General features: G+C 45.9%; 1 protein-coding gene across 1 annotated transcript in view; it reads left to right on the forward strand.

The window, feature by feature from the left end:
- The first annotated feature begins 1,349 nt into the window (after positions 1 to 1,349).
- The window catches only part of NUCKS1 (nuclear casein kinase and cyclin dependent kinase substrate 1), a 35,237-nt gene continuing 16,709 nt past the window's right edge, over positions 1,350 to 19,877 (forward strand). Inside the window, exons 1-3 of the mRNA XM_075909925.1 lie at positions 1,350 to 1,685; positions 12,594 to 12,643; positions 16,426 to 16,531. Of these exons, the coding sequence (XP_075766040.1) occupies positions 1,669 to 1,685; positions 12,594 to 12,643; positions 16,426 to 16,531 (173 nt within the window). The 5' untranslated portion in view covers positions 1,350 to 1,668. The remainder of the gene's footprint in view (positions 1,686 to 12,593; positions 12,644 to 16,425; positions 16,532 to 19,877) is intronic.

The following is a 19,877-nucleotide window of genomic DNA, read 5'->3' on the forward strand; positions in this document are numbered from 1 at the left end:
TTTTTGCACTGGCAGTGTTACTAGACCCAAAGTTTCTGCCAGTCAGAGCCCTCCAGGTACTGGAGCATGTGAACGCCTCCCAAAATTATTTATTCTCATACAAATACGGGAGTACTATTATTGGCATTTTAAATGCAGAGAGACTAAGGGACTTGTTAAAAGTCACACACGGAGTCCATGGCACAGAAAGGAAATGAACTGGAATCTGTGGCATCCTAGACAATTGCTCCAACAATTCCATACTCCTTACTCTTGGGAGGAGATATAGGTATAGGATGCAACAGGAGGTATGTAAAGATAGCCAAGCACTAACAGGAGCAGTGCTGTTGGTGGAGAGGTGAGGAGAAAAGAGAGCTGAAGCACAGGGATGAGATCAGCGAATGGGAGATATATAGCAAGTTACAGTGAGTTAGTAGGGCCTCCGTTCCCCTGCTATTATTAAATCTGTAAAACAATGGTAGCATGCACCAGCCCCTCCAACACAAACTGATGTCTCTGCAAGTTGTAGTACGAAGGCACGGGCAGAAGGAAAGGGATGAGGCGGCAGAAAAGCAGCACTGGGACTTGAGCAGAGCGCTAGGTTTTCTTCCTAGCTCTGCCCCTGGATTGCTGAGTGAGCCTGTGCAAGTCCCAGCCCTGCTTGGTGCCTCAGTTTCCCCGGCTGGTAAAACGGGCACGATGGCTTCATGTCACCGGGCTGCTGTGTGAGAACTAGACGGTGGTGTTACCACCCGCCAGGGAGAGATGCTGGTGATGGGGCAGCCAGGGGTAGCTCTGGGGAGCAGGAGGCAGGGGCTGAGGGGGGCTCAAGGCTTGTGCAATGCTGAGGGGCTTGCACCGTGCAGCTGTAGGGGGCTGGCGGGGTTAACCTACGGGAATAGCAGGGGTGGGGAGGGGCTCAGCCCCTGCCTGCATTTTCCCTCCAAAATCTACCCACGCCAGGCCGAGTGGCGAATCTGCTGATCCGGCTCCATCTTCCGGTCCGTCTCAGCTCTCACCCCAATAATAAAACCGGGGCCGAATACACCCGATGGGGATGGGGGTGGGTCTGAGAGGCCAGGCCGCGCCGCTGGGCTGCTCCACTGACAGGGCGACCCGTGGCGAATCTACCGCCACCAATGCGGGCTTGGGCTCGCGGGCTGTTATCGGCTGCTCTCTCTCATAGCAACTTGAGTGTGGGGCGTCCTCCTCTCCACCCCCCTCTGCCCCGCGGGGAGGAAGGGGTGGAGCCCAGCCCGCCGTGATGGTTCGAACAGACCAATAGCGTGGGGCGGGCTGCGCCGTCGCCCCATGAGCGAAGGAGGCGGTGCCAGCAGGCTAGGTTGTGCCGCCTCTCCGTTCGGCGCATATCCTCCGCTGGGCGAACGCGACCATTTTGCAGGGAGGGGGGGGGAGAAGAACGCGGCGAGTGGCGGGGACCCACACGGGGTGGAGAGAGAGGGGCGCGCGCACGGGGAGCGCCTTCCGGCCGGGACGGGAACGAGGCTGCCGGCGGCTGAGGGAAAGGCGGCTCCGGCGGCGCGGCCCGCGGCTCTGGGCCCAGGGATCCCGCTCGCTCCCGGGCTGGGGGGAGGGGACGGGTCCGTCACCCGAGCGAGGCTCGTCGGTTTTTAGTTCCTCCCTCTTGGCTGACAGCGCCCGGCGCGGGCCCCGATCCGGTCGGAGAAAATGTCCAGGCCGGTCAGGTGAGTCTCGGGGCGCTAGCGCGCGCGAGGGGGGGCCTCCTCCAACGTGCGGGGAGAGCGCGAGACGGGGGGAGGGGGGCAAGGCCTCCTGCCCCTGTGCCCGCGCCGGGGGCGGGCGGGCCATGCCAGGGGAGCCGGGTGTGGAGGTAACGCGCGTTGCTGCGCACTGTGGGGGAGGGGGGCGGGTTCCATCTCTGCCGCGTGCCCTTGTGCACCCTGGAAGGCCGGGGAGGGGGGCTGGGGGGGGAGGCTGCTCCCTCGTGGGAGGGGAAGGGCTACGAGCTCGCTTGCAGCGTGGTGCTCTTGTGCGCCCTGTGCGGGGACGGGGAGGGGCCTGCTGGCTCGGGGGGAGGAGCGTGGGCCTGCCCTTCTGCCCCCCCGGGAGGGGGGGGGGAAGGCTGCAGCTGCAGCGCTCCTCGTGGGTGTGTGCGCCTCGAGCGCGCTTTTGCACAGGACGGGGGTAGTTGCGTGCCGACAGCGTGCTTGTAGTGGAGGGGGCGGCGGCGTGGATCAGGCCTCCTTGCACGCCGGGGGGGGGGGGGGGAGAACGCGCCTTGCTGCAAGCTTATTGGGCGGAGGAGGGCAGGGCAATGCGCTTACTGGGCGGGAGAGCGGGCGTGCAGCAAGCTGCCCCCCATGTCGTTGGGGGCGGGAGGAAGGGGGTGAAGGGTGAACGTTGGCGGCATTGCCGTGACCCACTTTATGGGGAAGCAATCCGAGCGCATGGGTGTACGGTGATATATGTAACACTTTCGGGGAGAGGCATGCAGCGTGCCATGCTGCAGCTCTCCTGGAAAAGTGAGAGGCGATGCTCTACGTTTTTCTGGGGCGAGGGACAGGCATGTGATATACCGTAATGACCACGGCACGGGGAGGTTTTGATGGGCTCCGACTCAGTTTCGCTAGGCAGTGCTGCCGCCAATTTGCCCCGCATTTGGGGGAGGAGTTAGGAGGAGCTGCCTACTTGGGAGGGGCGGAGAGCGGAATTTAAACGCACTCCGTTTATTCTATATCGTTCTCAATTGCTGAGAGACTAGTCATTAAATGGTAGGTCGGGGATGAGGGAACAGTGAAGTTGGGCTCTAGTTATTCTTTCTTCCCACTTCAAAAGAAGGTAGGTGGTGATGCCTCCGCCTATTTTAATGGTGTTGGACCTGGGTTCTGATAGCCAAGAGTTTCTAGGGAGTATGAACTACAATGCTGGATTGTGATAAGGTTGCAAATGTGAAATGCTGTAAAATTTTCTAATGTGCATGATTGTAGCCTGCCTATAAATACAGAGTGAGAGAGAACTTGAAATTACAGGTTGTCTTTTTAAGCTTAAAACATGGACAATTTGTTTTCAGAAGAAGGTTGTAATATTAATTAGCTTGACTTTTATTTTAGAATAACATAATATGAATGGTAGAAGTTCATTATGTGTTTTAAAGTTGGGGTTCAAATTTGGCAAATATTTTTAGAAAATTGGACTACTTTGCTAAATGTCCCCAGGTGGGGAGGCATTTAGTACACTGGTAGTTGAAAACTAATCTTAGCTTTCTGGTCTCCAGTGTATTTTGACCAATAATTTGTACATAAGGATGATTATATCTCATAGGTCAGGTCTGAAAACAATTGCTCAGGGGGTTCAGATGGTTTTTTCTCTCTTTCTATGAAACATTTAGTGGCCCCGCTACATTTATAATGTTTGAAGCATCCACTTCTACCTTTTGCAAGGCAGACTGCTGTAACTAGATGGATAGTGGTCTGAACTTGAATGACAGTGCCTCCATTCTGGAATACAGTGTTGATGCTACTTTGCTGCTCAGTGTGATTTTTAGTATACATTCAGATAACGACTTGGAACCTTACTACAGGTAGGGTACGTGCGTATTTTTGAAGTATGGCTTCCAAAGTTTTTATAATTCTTTATTATAACTATAACCCCCCCCCCCAAAAAAAAAGAAACCATACACAGTAGTAAAAGATGGAACTTGCTTTAGCACTGATCTTCAGTAGAGTTGTGTGATAATAGAGTATTCCAAAATTGGAGCCAGCAGTCCACAGTCTGGTTGGTTATAACATGTATTTGAAAAATGGAAGAAATTTTCAACTGCAAATATATTCAACACATCCTCCTCTGGTATTAGTTAATTGGAAAACTCTGCATATAATTTTAAAGCCATTGGTTTCAAAATATGGTTTACATGAGGATACGAGTGTTACTGTACTGTTAATGAGATGGTGTGGGGATTAAGTAATACCTATTAAGGGATCGGCTTCTGTTGGTGAAAGACAAGCATTCAAGTTTGGGCAAAGCTCTTCTTCTGATATTATTAATGTGAGATACGGGGAAAGGCTTCCATCACTGCTGACATGAGATAAGTCAACTCCATGATGGGAATACGAACATGTTCAGTGGCCTGTATGAAATGAATGCATGGTCTCTGTTCATTTCTGGTTGAACAAGTATCCGTTTAAAAAAATACCAACCTAAATGCAATATGGGGATAACCAGTGTGGGGATAGTGGAGGAAGTTTGAACTTAGGGATGTAAAATTCAGTTTAATTAGCTAACCAATTAAATCACGCACCCCATCTGCCTCTCTGCCCATACCAGACCCTGTGGGGCTGGAGCAACCTCCTGCCCATGGCAGCTTTTTCTGGCTGCCACAGGCTAACGGTAATTGATGAGACTCAGGGTGAGGCTTACCAGTTAACCATTACCATCCTCTCTGTTAGTCATCATCTATTCTGATGTGTAAATTGAAATAAAAATGTATAAATCTTAGGCACTCGTAAATTACAGTTTTTGTATTTCTTTGTATTAAATCTTATATGCATTTGGGTATTTAAAATCTAATTTGTTAAAGTTTAATTCACTGCACTTCTGCTTTTCAGTTGTCAGTTTCACTTTTCTTGTCACTCTTACAGTGCTTTTGTACCAATCAAAAATCTTGTAGAACAAAATTATGCAGGCAGGTTTCTAAATCCAGTGTTTTAACTAGGATCTTTTAAAAGAGAAACATGCATTGATTAAAAATTCTCTAAAGCTTTGAATTTTACAAAACATTAATTTTTAGACCTATATCTGAGTTTCAAGTACCTTCAGTGGTGAATATTACTCTAAGGCTTTTACTGATCAGGGAAGGGAAACCATTTTTGGGCTCAGGGTCTGCAGATCCACAGAAGAATCAATCGGACCTCAGACAAGTGAGAAACAAAAACAAAGAAACCCCAAACCCTCACTGATGTGGCCCCGAACTTAGAAACAGGAAAGAGACTCAAGCTCCAGCACCACAGGAGTGAGGCTGGGGAGTACAGAGGCCCAGGACTAAATTAACTCTTCTGGGGACCCAAAGCTAGTGGATTTTGTGTGGGGGGGTCCCAGGCTCTGGGGTGAGGCCAAAAATGAAGGGTTCAGTGTGCAGGAAGGATCTGCTGAGGATAGGGGTGCAGAGTCTGGATGGGAGGTGTAGGTTGTGGGAGTTGGGTCTGGTCTACAAGGGAGGGTGCAGAAGCAGGTTGTGGGCACAAGGTCTTGATGGGAGGGAGAGTGCAGAGATGGGAGTGGGGAGTCTGGGAGGGATGATGAGGGAGGGAGGCTGCAGGAGTGGGGTGGGGGGTGCTTATGCAGCACAGGTGTCTCATCACAGCTCTGCAAGCTGCAGGGAAGCACCCCTGCAGGCACACCCAATCACTCCCATTGGCTGTGTGGCTGGAACATTAGTGCTGGCTCCTGTTGCTGTGATCAGAGGATGAGCCCTGTGAGGTGTATCAAGGCAAGCCACCCTCTGTAGATGTTCTCCTCTCTTCCCTCCCTCAGGTTTAGATGTTTACTGTTAGAGTGGTGCCGTGATGCTCCTGCCAGAGTGGTAGGGGAAGTATTCTCTTGGTTAGAGGTGTTAATGTCAAAGCTTACGCGTGACTATGCAACTCCAATTCTGTACCTGGGCAATTTAAGAAAATTAAGGAAGAGTGCTTCTTGAAAGCTTGAATTTATAGCTTTCCTGTTCCCTTTTTCCTTGGAATTGTCACTTCAACATACATAAAATAACAGACAAATACAATTGACTTTCAGCCACCTGCTATCTTTATTGTACTTTTCTCTCTATATAAAAATTTTCCTGCCGCACAGAAGGAGGGGGGGGGGTTGGTGAGTGTAGCAAACAGTGGGTGCATCCCCCTAGTGTCTTCATCATATTTCTAGTGTTTTCTAAAAAGTTTTTGTTGGTAGCTGGCTTTAATGGAGGATGTGCACACAACTGTTTAAACCTGTGTTTCCCAAATGGTGTGTATATTCCCAAAAGTGAAAATACGGGTTCCACGAGAAAATTCCATTACAATGACATTTTGATTTAACAAATATTTAAGCATTTATGAATTTTATTGAAAACTGTGTAATGCCAGCTTAGCAAGAGAGTGGGGCTGATGATGCCACTACTCAGCACTGCACAAGCAATCAGTCAGTGGTGCAGTTGCCTATTATATACCACTGTAAATCCCTGTACTCACTCTCAGGGAGCATGGATCATGTGGGTGACCGAATACGAATATACTAGCGCTGCGTCGGACAAAGTCGAAGCTTCAGCTGTCAAACCAGTTGCTATGGGAGTATGCAGGCAGTGCTCTTGCTAATACTTTACTTCAGTATAATCGTGTGAGTTCTTGTATTTAAAAATTTAACCGTGACACACATAAATTGACTGATAGATTAATCTACATATCATGATCTTGTTTAGCATTTGTTTATTATTATCCTTACTTATTTGTCGTCTATTTTTTCAGCTCCATATAGAAAACTTATTAGGGGTTCCGCAAAATTCTTTCAGGTTTAAAAGGGTTCTGTGGCCAAATAAAATTGGGAATCACTGGGTTAAACTGTTGCTGTATTAATCACTTAAATGTTTTTTTTTTTTTTTTTTTGGAGCTGCAAGGCAGACATTTCTCTAAAATTGCAGTTACTACCATTAGTGCCCAGTCTTAGATGGCTTGTTTCACCAAGTCAAGGCCTAAATGATCATCTTCTGTAGCTGGAGACCTCTAGGCTGTCAGTCTGGTTAGAGAATAGTTTTTAAAGAGACTCAGGGCTTGTTTGCACTAGCACTTACATTAGTATAACTTATAGGGATGTGAATGGGTGACCGGCAGCCCCATTTTGCTGGTTTTTACATCCTTAATAACTTAAATTGCTTAGGAACATGTGAAAAGCCACGCATGCTCCAGGTGGCATGGATTGCAGATCTGGGTGCCAGTGTGGACAATGCCATGTAGACAAGAAAGCTGCTTCTGCTGACAAAGCTACTGTGTCTCTCAGCAGTGCAGTTATGCCAGATGGCCATTGGCTGTCTACATTAGAATTGCCAAAGTGGTGCAGCTGCACCAATAAAGCTGCACTGCTCTAGCGATTCTAGTATAGACTAACCCTTACACAAATAGTGAGTTGTCTTAGGCAAATAACTTGTTAGGCATAAGCATTGGAAATCAAGAAATTTAATGTAGTCTGTTTAGTTAAGACCAGAAATATAGCATTATATATGAATGTGGCAAGCAGATAGGTCTAGAAATATTTCTAGACCTAAAATGACAAAATGGTGATTTAAATGGGAATGCTTCCCTGTGCTGTGTTGAAACCAAACTACAGCTTCCCTGTCAACTGGATGAGAACCAGAAAGTGAAACTGAGCGCACTTCTGTTCAGCAGTCCAAGCTGAATGGAATCCAAAAAGGCAGTAGCATAAAATGGTGAAAAGCTACCTGTGGTTTTAGAACTATTTTGTTGTTTATAATGGTATTCGTTGAACATTAAGTAATATTTTTTAATTATTTGCCTTATTAGTCTCCAATCAGTCTAATTGGTCTCACTGTTAAGCATTACCTGAGAGGTAGTAGAGTGTTTGTACCAGCACTCATTTAACCAGTTTGCTAGGCAATGTAGCCAGTTGCTGGCTTTTCAGGATTTACTCTTCCTCCCACGCTGCACTTGCTGAGCAGACAGGAGCCAAGCTTATTTTTTTCCTTTAAATTTGAATTTCAAATTCATATGTCACTGTAGTGCTAGGCAGAGACCTTGAGGTTAAGCACCTCATATAAAGCAGGGATAAAAAATTGTAACATTCCTTCGTAAGCTATCTGTGTGCCACAATCTTGAGCTTTTATCTGCTAATATGGTGGCTTTTATGTACTAATATTAAGTTTGGGAGTGTCTTTTTTGCTGAAGATGGCATACAACTACTCAAGCAATACTTAAAAATATACTATACTGGTACAGCGGCAGCAAGGGGGAGGGAAATGTGTGTAGACGACAGGATTAACTGATGATCGTGTAGTCGTGTACACGTTGACCTATCTAATGTAGACTAAGGATTTTAAGAGATTAGGTAACTGACTTATTGTATAAACTATACAATGAGTCAATCAGGGAAGGTGCTCAGTCCTGGCTTGTGCCAGGTCCAGGAGCTACCTCTGCTGCAGCTTAAAGGAGGTAGTAAGAGCAACTACATTTAAAATGCAGAGCTGCAATGGGGGTAGGTCCTGGACCTGGCACAAGCCTGGACTGAACTGTGCTGTGCTGTGCTGTTGTCTCTGATAGGCAGCAGTGGGGATGGGGGGGGGGGGGGGGAGATGGCGCCAGCAGCACCACGGACACAGTGCTGGGGAGAAACCAGTTTGCACTTCCCCTCCCCCAGCTCCTGTTTCCCATCCCCCTTTCTGCCTCTGACACAGAGGCAGCAAAGGGTGGAATGTGATAAGTTGACTTGACTACCTGGTAAGCCTAGGTTTATTTCATAGTCGGCTACTACACTACTCGCTTACATTCCTAGTGTAGACCTGGCTTGAACAGTTTGTGCTTAACTTCAACTTGTAGAAACAACAAGTATAGTTGAATATTTGACTGTGCTTCTCCTTTTGCACATGTTTATGTTGAGAACTTCTTTCCAGAAATTTCTTGTCTTTCTGTATCTGTCTTCCTATGTCTCTGTAGTTGTTCTTTCTTTTGTCCTGCAAGGCGGAAAAGAACAGCCTATGTTATACAGTTGTCTAGCAATTTTTATCGCACTTGCTCTAAAAATCAATATTGCTGTAGACTAAGTAATGAGAGAGCACAGTAGGGACCATCTTGCTAGCCCTACCTGTAGGGCATAATGCTTGGAAGTAGTAAAGAAGCTTAGAATGTTTTCATTATTTGAAATTGACATAATTTGCATTTTAAATCTGTATATTACATTATTTTAATATTGTGACTAAATCAGGTGAAACCCTTTATGACTACCTGTTTCTTGCAAGGTGCTTATCTGGCCATTTACATTGTGTTCAGTAGGTCACTGACATGAAAACAATTGTCTTGTGAAATTAATGGACTGTGCAGCAAAATTACCCTCGGTTTTTGTTTTAAGGAGGAAGTGTTTATTTTGTGTGCATGAGTGGATGTACTCCAGATGAAACTTTGTCTCATTTTGGTGCTCATGCTTCTCTTTAAGTACTTCAAAAATATAATTCCTTCTCCCACTTCACAGCAGAAAAGCTGAGTTAGGCTCCAGGAAGGCTAATAATTGAAGCAGAAATTAGAAGTTGAGGTTTTTTGTGGTGTGACCTCAGTGAATCCTGCCAATGGTTACATTCACACTGGAAGACTTACCTGGCAATGCCTGGGTCCTTCAGGGCAGGGGGATGGTATAAGGGGAGGCTAGGGACATGGGGGGCGGGGGGGAACAGGGATCAGGATGGGAGGGTGAGGGGCTCAGGACATGGGTCTTGGGGTCTAGTGGGGTTCAGGGAAGGGGTGGGAGTAGCTGCTGGCACAAGACAGTGGAGGCTCTTCTCCCTCCTTCCCTCCACCTGGGGTGCTCTCTCCTTCCCCATAGGCCCTCCCAAGGTGGAGGGATTGATCCAATGGCAGGCAAGAAAGTGTGGCCCCCATCCCTGCTAGCCACTCTCTTGGTAGTACAGCTTCCCCCAGTCATCAGTTTGCATATAGCTCTCCCCTGCAGGTTCACTGTCCCCAATGGCCACTCTCAGTATTGTGTCCGTCTGAACAGCCACTCCCTTTCCATGTTATGGAAAACAGTTCAGTTCCCGGCACTTCCAGTTTTTGTGGCACAACCAAACCTTGTCCTTGTTTTCAGTTAGGACAAGAGGAAACTGCTTCCCAAATTTGGTGGTCCTACCTCTTACCATTTAAGAGGAGTTCTTGGACAGATACACACTTCTTAAATTTTTACAACTTTCAGATTACAGATGAGTGAACAGTGTCATTTATTGAATCTGTACTTAAATTCTTATTGGTTGCTTTGGATTCAACTTTGCACAAGTCTCACTGCTCACTTCTTGAATTGTATTTTTTTGAGAACGTTAATGTAGGGTTGAAGTTGAATTATGGTACTTCCTCTTTCTCTATGCTATTCTTAATAGCCATGAATTGAGAAAGCTTGGAAGGAATTTAAAGGAGTTGACAGCTGTTGTCAAAGTAGGATTTCCTTCTAGCAAAAAGACATACCAAGAATGCATTGTATTAATCTCAGTGTCACTCCATTCTGGAAAGTGAATGGCATTGTGTGGTTCTGTTTGATTTAGTGGCTCTGTCAAATTTAGGAGGGGGAGGGAGTATGGGGTTCAGGTGCAGGGTTGAGTCTGATCACAGCACTCTTCTAATCCATATAATATTGGGCAAGTCACTTAATGTCTTGTACTTCACTTTCCCATTTCTAAAAGTGAGATAACTACCCACATGATAAATGCATTTGAGGATAAGTTCCTCACAGCTTTTGGATTTCTGATACTGCAGTGATTGTTATAGAAAAGCCTATGCTTTTTTAGATTTAAAAGGAGGACTTCCATGGGTGCTGCTTAACCTATGATCTAAGTTAATCACTGGTATTAGATAGCAAAGTCAGATTCTGGCCCTGCAATTGTAACTTTATTAACAATATTATTTTTATGAGCCTGAATAGATTCCAGTGAGCATTTGCATAGCTGTGTAGGTTTTATAGGGCTAACAGGACTCTAGTAATACCTCATCAAGAATGAAAATCGGTTGGATGCCGTGTTCGCTTTGATTCTTTGTTTATGTTCATGCGTGGAACAAATTTTATATGCACCAGTATAGAGATGATATGGGACACAGAATTTTCATATTAGTGAGCATAAAATTCATTCTGCATATGAAAGATCTGTGGTAGGGATGGGGCTGAGGGCTTCAGAGTGTAGAAGGGGGATTGGAGGAGATGAGGGCTCTGGCCTTGGGCGGGGGGGGGCGGGACTGGGATGGGGCATGTTAGGTGCAGGAGTGGGCTTCAGGGTGGGGCTAAACAGTGGGTGGGAGTTAGGGTGTGGGTGGGACCCAAAGTTGGGCTATGGGGTTTAGGGGGGGGAGATAAGGTGGTTGAGTAGGCTCTGGATTGGGGTGCAGAGCCTAGGAGTGTTAGGTTGTGAGGGGGCTTAGGGTTTGGTACATGGAGTGCTTAGCTGGGGGAGGAGCAGGCAGTCCTGTGCTACCCACTGCTCCCCTGAATTTCCTGGCCAATGGAAGCTTTGGGGCAAAGCCTCCAGGTGAGGGCAGCACTAGGACAGAACCTCCCTGCATTTGCAGTGACAGGACTGCAGCCTGGTGTGGGGAGGAGGAACAGCGGCATGCATAGCTGCCTTTAACCCCCACCCCACAGGAAGGGCTGGCCCAGAGCACAGGGGATTCAGACAAGTGTCCCAGGCAGCAACCTCTAAAGCCCTTTTCTTAATCTAGCCTGCTGCTGGCTCCGGGGCAGAGGAGGCTACCACGGTTCCATGAGCTGCAGCTCCAAGTCCCTGAAATGAAATTGATATTAACCATGAGAATCCAGAATGTTAAACATGACTCAGCTTCCCAACACTCCTCAACTTTCACTCTTAACTGGTCAGCTTTCATTCTTGTCTCGTTCTCTAAGTCATTATGAAGCTGTAAAGGATAGGTGGGATCTGTGTTTTTTTTTAACCTTTCTGGCATTCTTATGTATCCCAGAAGAAATGAACAATTGGGAAGTAGTCGTCTTTCCCATTTCAGTCTCTTCTTAATCTCGAAAATGCTATATATGATTGCTTGGTATATTCAAATATTTTGATTATAGGGTTATTCTGTGAAGAAGCTTCAAATTTAAAGGTCAAAGTATTGTGAAATGACAGGCATTGTCACTGTTATCTTCGTTTAAAAAAATAATTTTCCCTCGTTGTCTTGTTGAAGGTCACTGAATTTTGTGTAAAGAGCAGCTAATTGCCTATGAAAAACTTGTACAAGCAGTTCTCCTGGTCTTGAATGACTCCTGTATTAACGGCATGTGTATGACATAAATATCAGTTCACCTGCTCAATCTGCACCTGAAGTCAATCTGATTTTGATACTATTTCTAAGCAATCATTTTGTGTCATTACTTTTTAAAAAAAGATTTACCCATGCTTTAAAGATGATTCTCAAGAACTGTAGCTGAATATACTACATCAACACAACACTAGATATTTTATCGAAGGTCTATATGTGCGTAGATAAAGGTGGCTTTGTATAACTGCACTGAGAATACTGTTCAGAAATTCAGTAGTGCTTTAAAAAGCCAAGTGATGGACATCTGTTCACAGTCTCTAGTAGGAACTGGGACTTTCAGCGTGTGTGTGTGTGTGTGTGTGTGTGTGTGTGTTTTTAAATGAAAATCTGTTTAGTCTTAAATCCTAATGGCTCCACAGGAAGTTGCTGGAGCATTGATCCTGTGTTCATTTCTGGACGTTAAAATACAGATGTCTGAGTGTTTGGAATTGTTGCGCTTTGGAGGTGTTGATGGATAATGACTTTGAATTCTACAGCAGAAAACAAGAGTGATGCTTTTTTTTTCTTTTCAGTTTGAAGACCGTGTCTTTCCAAGAATATAAGTTAGTTAAACTTTACACTTTTTTTTTTTTTTTTAAACAGGAACAGAAAGGTGGTCGATTATTCACAGTTTCAGGAATCAGATGATGCTGGTAAACTTATTTTGGTCTTATCAGAAAAAAATTATGAAATTTTACTTCAACATGGCTATGAATTTTTATGGGTTTGAAAATGTAAATGTGTAGCTCAATATTTTTAATGTAGTAAAAAAAAATCTTATTTTAATGCTTGTACTATAACTCCTAAAAGCTTTTCTTGGTTTGTAGTTGGCAGAATATTCCTGAAATTACTGCCTTGTACTTTACCTCAGTCAATTTATTAGTTTATATAATTGATCCTAGCAAACGGGTTTTTTCTGTGAATCATCTTTTTTTAGTTATTTGCATATTCATGTTAATTTGATATTTTTGGAAGCCATATGGATAATGTTTTATTTTCTTGGAAAGTAGACCTGCTGCTGCTGTCTGCTAATTTTGGTTATATTTAGGGATGTTAGATATAGTGTATTTTAGTAATCATGTAGTCGCAACAATTTTTAGCAGTTATACGGTTACTAAAATACTTCCCCGGAGATGAGGTCAGCAGCTAGTGTGCTCCCAGCCCTCTCCCGAGGAGGTGCCTGCCACTCCAATCTGTGGCCTCTGCATCAAAGGCAGCAGTGTGGGGCAATAGGCAGAGCTGGTCCGTGAGGGGTGCAGTTTTAAAAATAGGCTCCCTGCACAAACTGGCTGCCAGCCTGCACTGCTGCCTCTGATAGAGGCAGCAGTCCTTGTCCGAAGGGGCCCAAGCTCCCAGCAGTCAGAGGCTGCTCCTAGTATTCCTCTTCCCCTCTCCATCAGTGCTGGTGGGGGAATCAGCTTTTTAAGCAGGCCCCCGTTGAGCACCAGGTATCGCCTACCTGCCCGTTTTTCCCCTTGCTGCAAGGAAGGCAGACAGCTCTACAGAGCCAGCATATACAGAGAGCTGCAAGCTCCTGGCTCCCCCCTCCTCTCCACTCCACGCTACTGCCTCCGGGTATGTCTACACTACAGAGTTAGTTCGAACTAACTTTCATAGGCGCTACACTAGCGCTCCGCTAGTTCGAACTTAATTCGAACTAGCGGAGCGCTTAGTTCGAACTAGGAAAACCTCATTTTACGAGGATTAAGCCTAGTTCGAACTAGCTAGTTCGAATTAAGGGGTGTGTAGCCCCTTAATTTGAACTAGTGGGAGGCTAGCCCTCCCCAGGTTTCCCTGGTGGCCACTCTGGCCAACACCAGGGAAACTCTATTGCCCCCCTCCTGGCCCCGGACCCCTTAAAGGGGCACGGGCTGGCTACAGTGCCCGTGCCACGTGCAAGCCTGCCAGCACCCAGCCAGCAGACCCTGCACCTGGCACGATGCCCCCCAGCCCTCCCCCTCTTCCTGGGACCAGGCTGGCGGCTCCCGGGAGCTTGCCCGGGACCGCAAGAGGCGGGCACCCGCCTGGGCTAGTGCGGACATCGTGGACCTCGTCCACGATCTCCGCACTAGGCATAGGAAAGTGGCCGTCTAGAGCAGGAGAGCTGCCAGCCTGGCCACCCAGGAGCAGGTGTGCATGAAAATCAAGGGGGTCCACTGAGACCCCTGACCCTGAGCCCTGAGCTTACAATGGCTGTCCTGGGTCAGACCAAAGGTCCATCTAGCCCAGTAGCCTGTCTGCCAACAGCGGCCAACCCTAGGGACCCTGGAGGGGATGGACCGAAGACAGTGACCAAGCCATTTGTCTCGTGCCATCCCTCTCCAGCCTTCCACAAACCTTGGGCAGGGACACCACTCCTACCCCCTGGCTAATGCACTCCATGGACCCAACCTCCATCACTTGATCTCACGTCCCTTTAAACTCTGTTCTAGTTCTAGCCTTCACAGCCTCCTGCAGCAAGGAGTTCCACAGGTTGACTCTTTGCTTTGTGAAGAACAACTTTCTGTTACTAGTTTGAAGCCTGCTACCCATTCCTTTCCTTTGGTGTCCTCTAGTCCTTCTTTATGGGAACTAATGAAGAACTTTTCTGTATGCACCCTCTCCACCCAACTCCTGCTTTTAGAGACCTCTATCCTGTCCCCCCTCCGTCTCCTCTTTTCTAAGCTGAAAAGTCCCAGTCTCTTTAGCCTCTCTTCATATGGGACCTGTTCCCAACCCCTGATCATTGTAGTTGCCCTCCCCTCTCCCACCCTCTCTCTTCCCCTCTCCCACATCCTTTTCCCAGTCTCCCCCAGTTTTGTTCAATAAAGACAGATTCCATTTTTGAACACAATTGTCCTTTATATTGTACATCAAGAAAAGGGGCTAGGGAAGGGTAAGTGGAAGGAGGTGAGGGAGGAATGGGGCACGAGCCCCCGATGGGGAGGACTGGGCTGGCTCTGCGGGCGTCTGGGTGTGGAAGCTCTCCTGCAGCCCCCCCAATTGCCCCCTCTCCCCAGATGGCAGCCTGTGGCAAGTGCAGCCGGTCTGATGGCCGAGTGCTGTGATGTGCCCAGTGTGGGTACTCCGGGCACTCCAAGCCAGGACTGGTTTGCAAGCAGGGCACCCCTGAGAACTGTCTGTCCGGGGTGGGGGTCGGGTCCCTTTAAGTGCAGCCCTCGGCTAGCCTGAGACAGCATCTCCACGCTCTAAGTCCTCCTGTGATGCCCTGCCGGCACTGCTTTCGGCCATCCTTAAGCCTGGTTCAGGGTCCACTTAATGTGGACATGCTAGTTCGAATTAGCAAAACGCTAATTTGAACTAGTTTTTAGTTCTAGACGCGTTAGTTTGAATTAGCTTAGTTCGAATTAGCGCTGTAGTGTAGACGTACCCACAGATAGAGAGGCTTCAGTGCAGCTAAGGGTGAGGGAGGCAGCTCTATGTGAGCCAATAGGCATAGCAAGCTGGCTTCCTGCATGTACTGGCTCCTGCCTGTCCTCATACTTTGTGCTGCTGCCTTTCTATCAGAGGCAAGCACCAGCGTGAGGGAGGAGCAGGTGAGGCACTGGGATCTGGCACTTGTGGGGAGCTGGCTTCTAAGCTGCCTCTCCCCCACAAGTTGGCTCCTACTTGCCCTCCATAATGCTTCTTCTGTGGGAGGCAGCAGAGCGGGGCAGGGAGCTCTGTGGGAACCAGCACATGCTGAGAGCATGTATAAGCTCCTGGGTGGAGCGTCCTTCTCTTCCCTCCTCCTTCCCCCCCGCACTGCTGCCTCTGATACAGTGGAGGGGAGGAGGGCATTGTGTGTAGTCATTTGGATTAACTGATAAGCCTAGACTTATCGATTGATCGTTTAAATTACTATACGCTAGCATGCCTAGTTATATTGATGCTTAGTAGAAACTGTGTTATTAAAGTTTGTCCAGTTCTTAACTGCAGTACTATTGATAGTATTCTTTAAATGTTGTGCATAAATTGGTACTTAAAATGATTTTGTGAAAGACCTTACACTTAATTTTGTCATCACAAGAACACAGGGTTCTTAACTATCTACAGAGTGGGAGGATTTTTTGGAATAAAAGAACACCTAATATAAGAAATAGGTGCAAATTTTAATGGATTTATATATAATTCTGAATATAAAACGGTATGGCTCTGATTCTTCATAAAATTCTGATTAATTGTATTTACTATGATTTCTGCATCTTAAATTTGTGTAGCTTATTATGCATTTCGCAGATATACAGGTTGAATATAATGCTTCAGTGAAGTTGGATTGAAGTTTCGAAGATTTGGGTTTTTGACAGGGTGCTGATCTGTTCTCTTTTAAAATGGTGTGAATTGGTAACTTTATGGCCTACTTGAAGAAGTAGTACTCTTGGCTATTTAGATTGTTGGAAGTTACAGCAAATAGTTTACTTCTTTTCAAAACCATTTCCTCCACTGTACTGTCCAGATGAAGATTATGGAAGAGATTCGGCCCCTCCAGCTAAAAAAATGCGTTCATCTCCCCGAGAGGCTAAAAATAAGAGGCGGCCTGGGAAGAATTCTCAGGAGGACAGGTAAGAAGTTGTTTCTGTTACTTCTGATAGCCCAACACTAGATGTACCATGTAATTCACAATGATTGTAAGTCTTGTATACTTTATTTCACTGAAGCCTTCAACACTAGCTGGTATGGTGAGGCGTTTGAAGTGGTTCTGGAAAGAGTGAAGAAATGCTAGTCCTGGAACAGTCCCCTAACCTTACATCTAAAGCTCATTTATTTTAAGCTTAGGGTATATAGGCAACTCCAGTTAAATAGTATCCTAGTAGAAGGATTACAAACCTTCCAGTACTTGTTAACCATACATGTGGCCTCATTCTGTTTTCTCTGGTCTCTTATATGGGGGTCAAGACTTCTAAACTTTTGCATTTGAGTGTCTAGATTATGGATGTAAGTGACTAGTTGACTACCCGATAAGCATATGACTTGATTAGTTCCCCCCGCACAGCAAGAGGCCAGAGCAGGGGCCAGTGCTGGGGGGAGCTGGCTTAAAAGCCAGTCGTCCCTCTCTCCTTCCTCCTTCTCCCCCCCGCCCTCCCCAGCACGGTCTCCAGCGGGGGTGGGGAGCACAAAAGAGGCAGAGGTGCAGCAGGGAACCTGATGGGAGTGGGGAATGAGCTGATTCCTGGTTCGTGCCTGGTCCCAGATGCTGTGCCTTTGCTTTTTAATAGGGCTGTCAATTGATGCATGTTAATGCAGAGCACAATTAACACGTTAATTTTTTTTAACATGTTAATCACAGATGTTTCTGTGGCACTGCCCCCTTTGAAACGCTGCCAGGGCATTTCAAAGGTGCAATGCTGCACTGAGCCGTTGCGCTGTCCCTTTGAAATGCAGTGGCAGTGTTTCAGAGGGGCAGCGCAACGCGGACCCTGGGGTCACTGGAGTCCTTTTATTGTTTTACAACAAGACTAATCGTAATTCACTTTTTTAATTGCTTGACAGCCCTACTTTTTAAACCTCTTTTTAAATACCTTTAAAAGGCTGAGCCGAAGCAGATTTAGCTCCAAGTTTGGGAGCTAACCCTGCTGTGGCTCTGTGGTTCCCCCCCTTATCCACTAATCAAGTAGTCAATTAACCACAATGTACATCCCTAGACTAGATAGGAGCCATGTCTTCAGCTGCCAGTCTTACAGATTTTATTTATGTGGCTTGATCTATAAGTGTAGTACTTTTGCTCCCCCCTCCTCTTATTTGACATTTTTCTACCCTTCACGTATAATTTGTCACTGTGTTGTATGTAAATTGGCCCTTTCACGTGACTGACTGAATGTAGTCTGCTCTCTAAGGAATGGTATTAATGTGGATTTGGGGACTTTTACTTCTAAATCCTGAAGGCTTGATAGATACTGTAGTCTCCTTGCTGAAAGTAAAAAGGGCAGACGTGTCCCACAAGAAAAACATGTCGTATCTTTGCTACATGCTGGCAGACTCCATGTTGTATAACAGCATATCTTATTGTAGGCATAGAGTTCTTACATCTCTTGGGCCAATAGATGGAGCTAACCAAATGAGCATTGGAGAAGCTCATCTACTTCAGAGCAAAAAAGTCATCCACCGAACTCTAGTTATGGCAAATAGTTCGCTTTAGATATCTAGGGTCTGTGGAGTTCACAGAAATCTAGGGTCTGTGGAGAGCACTCTAGGTACTGAATCTGTGCTGAGTTGAAACATTTAAAAGCATTGAAGGAGCCAGGTCATTACACACATAATTGCGGGTAGGATGCATAGTCTCTGTAAGCTTTCTAAAATGACAGGACTGTTGCTGACCAAGCCTGCATAATGAGATTGGATACTGAGATGCTTTTTCCTCATTCAAACAGGTAGTGAAGCCAGGCATAAGACACATGTCACTAGTGCTTCAGCATTAAAATCACTTTCTGGAGCTAGGCAACTAGAACAGGAGCAAGTAGGATAGTATGACCTAAGAAATTTGGCACAGCACAAAAGCAGGTGGATTATCAGCGTGATATATTTCAGTGTCTCCATAGTTTTATAGTGCTTTACATTAGTTGTTGGATCTGATGGAAAAAGCCCTTAAATTATTCTTAGCAGGACAAGAAGCATTAGCAGTAGGCATGACTTACTAATTCTCCACTTTCATAGTTTGTCTGACATTCAGTCCATTTCTAAAACAAAATGCCTTACTTTGATTACTGATGTTGCTCACAAATGTAAAGGGAGACACCTCTTTAAGTGAAGATCTATCGAACAATTGCCTGCACCTGTCAAGACAGGACAAAAAATTTTCTTCACATCTGCCATAAACCCAAAGGAGCCATCACAAAGACATCAGTTGGCTTACCATGACTGGTTATGATATTTTTTTAAATGTCCATTGACTATTTTCAAACTGAAGATTCGTCTTGGAAATCACAGGTTTATCAGATGCTTCTTGGTGAAGACTGCCTTGGGTTTATTGTAGAGATTCGTGCCATGTCTCTGCTGTAGTGGTGCAGCTGCAGTGATGTAGTGTAGGTGCTTCCTATGTCAACAAAAGGTTTTTTCAAATTCCACTCTCCTAGAAGTGGTAGCTAGATAAATGGAGACATTCTTATATTTACCTAGTTACATCTCCAGTCCCTGTGAGGTTAAGTTAAGCTGCACAAGGAAGGTGCAAACATTTTTCACAGCCTGAGCCATGTAGCTCAATTGATCTAGCTTTAAATGTGTAACCTAGGCCTATTGTCTTTTTTGTCTTAGGTAGGATGCAGGTCGTGTTTTCAGTGGGGTCCTTTTACATTTTGTGGCCGTGAGAAGGAAAGCTGCCATCAGTTGTAGTAATTTAGTGGATAGTGGTGTGTGTCCACATGCAGTCTTGGTTTGGGTGGTTTTCATTTTATGCTTTGCTTGGGGGATGCAGTATAGTTATGCTGCTGTGTGTGTGCTACTTACATGTTCCAGTAACTCAGAAATATTGGAGGCCAAGATTGCTTTCTAGGAATTACTCCCAGATGTTCCCTGGATCTAGATATTTACAGCCACTTTCAGATGATATGATTTGAGAGAAGCAGATCTGAAAGTACCAAAATGATTATAAGAGCCATTAGTTGTGTTCCTTGTCAGTGAGTGGCAAATAAAATTAATCATTATTCCTACAAGATTTGAACTTGTAAACAAACTAGCTTATTCAAATCAAAACATGCTTCAGATTTCTTATCTGGAGTTAGTTCTGCAATTTTTTATCCACTCTTTCCATTGGCAAGAAGGCCCTTCTATAGTCTGGAGTGTATTTTTCACCATGGCTGGCATTAACTTGTGTTTTCATCAGTCTATAACTCTTTACTTCTAGGCTGGGATGGCTGTCTTAGCTTTACACCAGTAACTGGCGACCTAGATAAGTGAGTGTACTACATGAGTGGC

The sequence above is a fragment of the Pelodiscus sinensis genome, chromosome 27 (assembly GCF_049634645.1).
Source record: "Pelodiscus sinensis isolate JC-2024 chromosome 27, ASM4963464v1, whole genome shotgun sequence".
NCBI classification, from domain to species: domain Eukaryota; kingdom Metazoa; phylum Chordata; order Testudines; family Trionychidae; genus Pelodiscus; species Pelodiscus sinensis.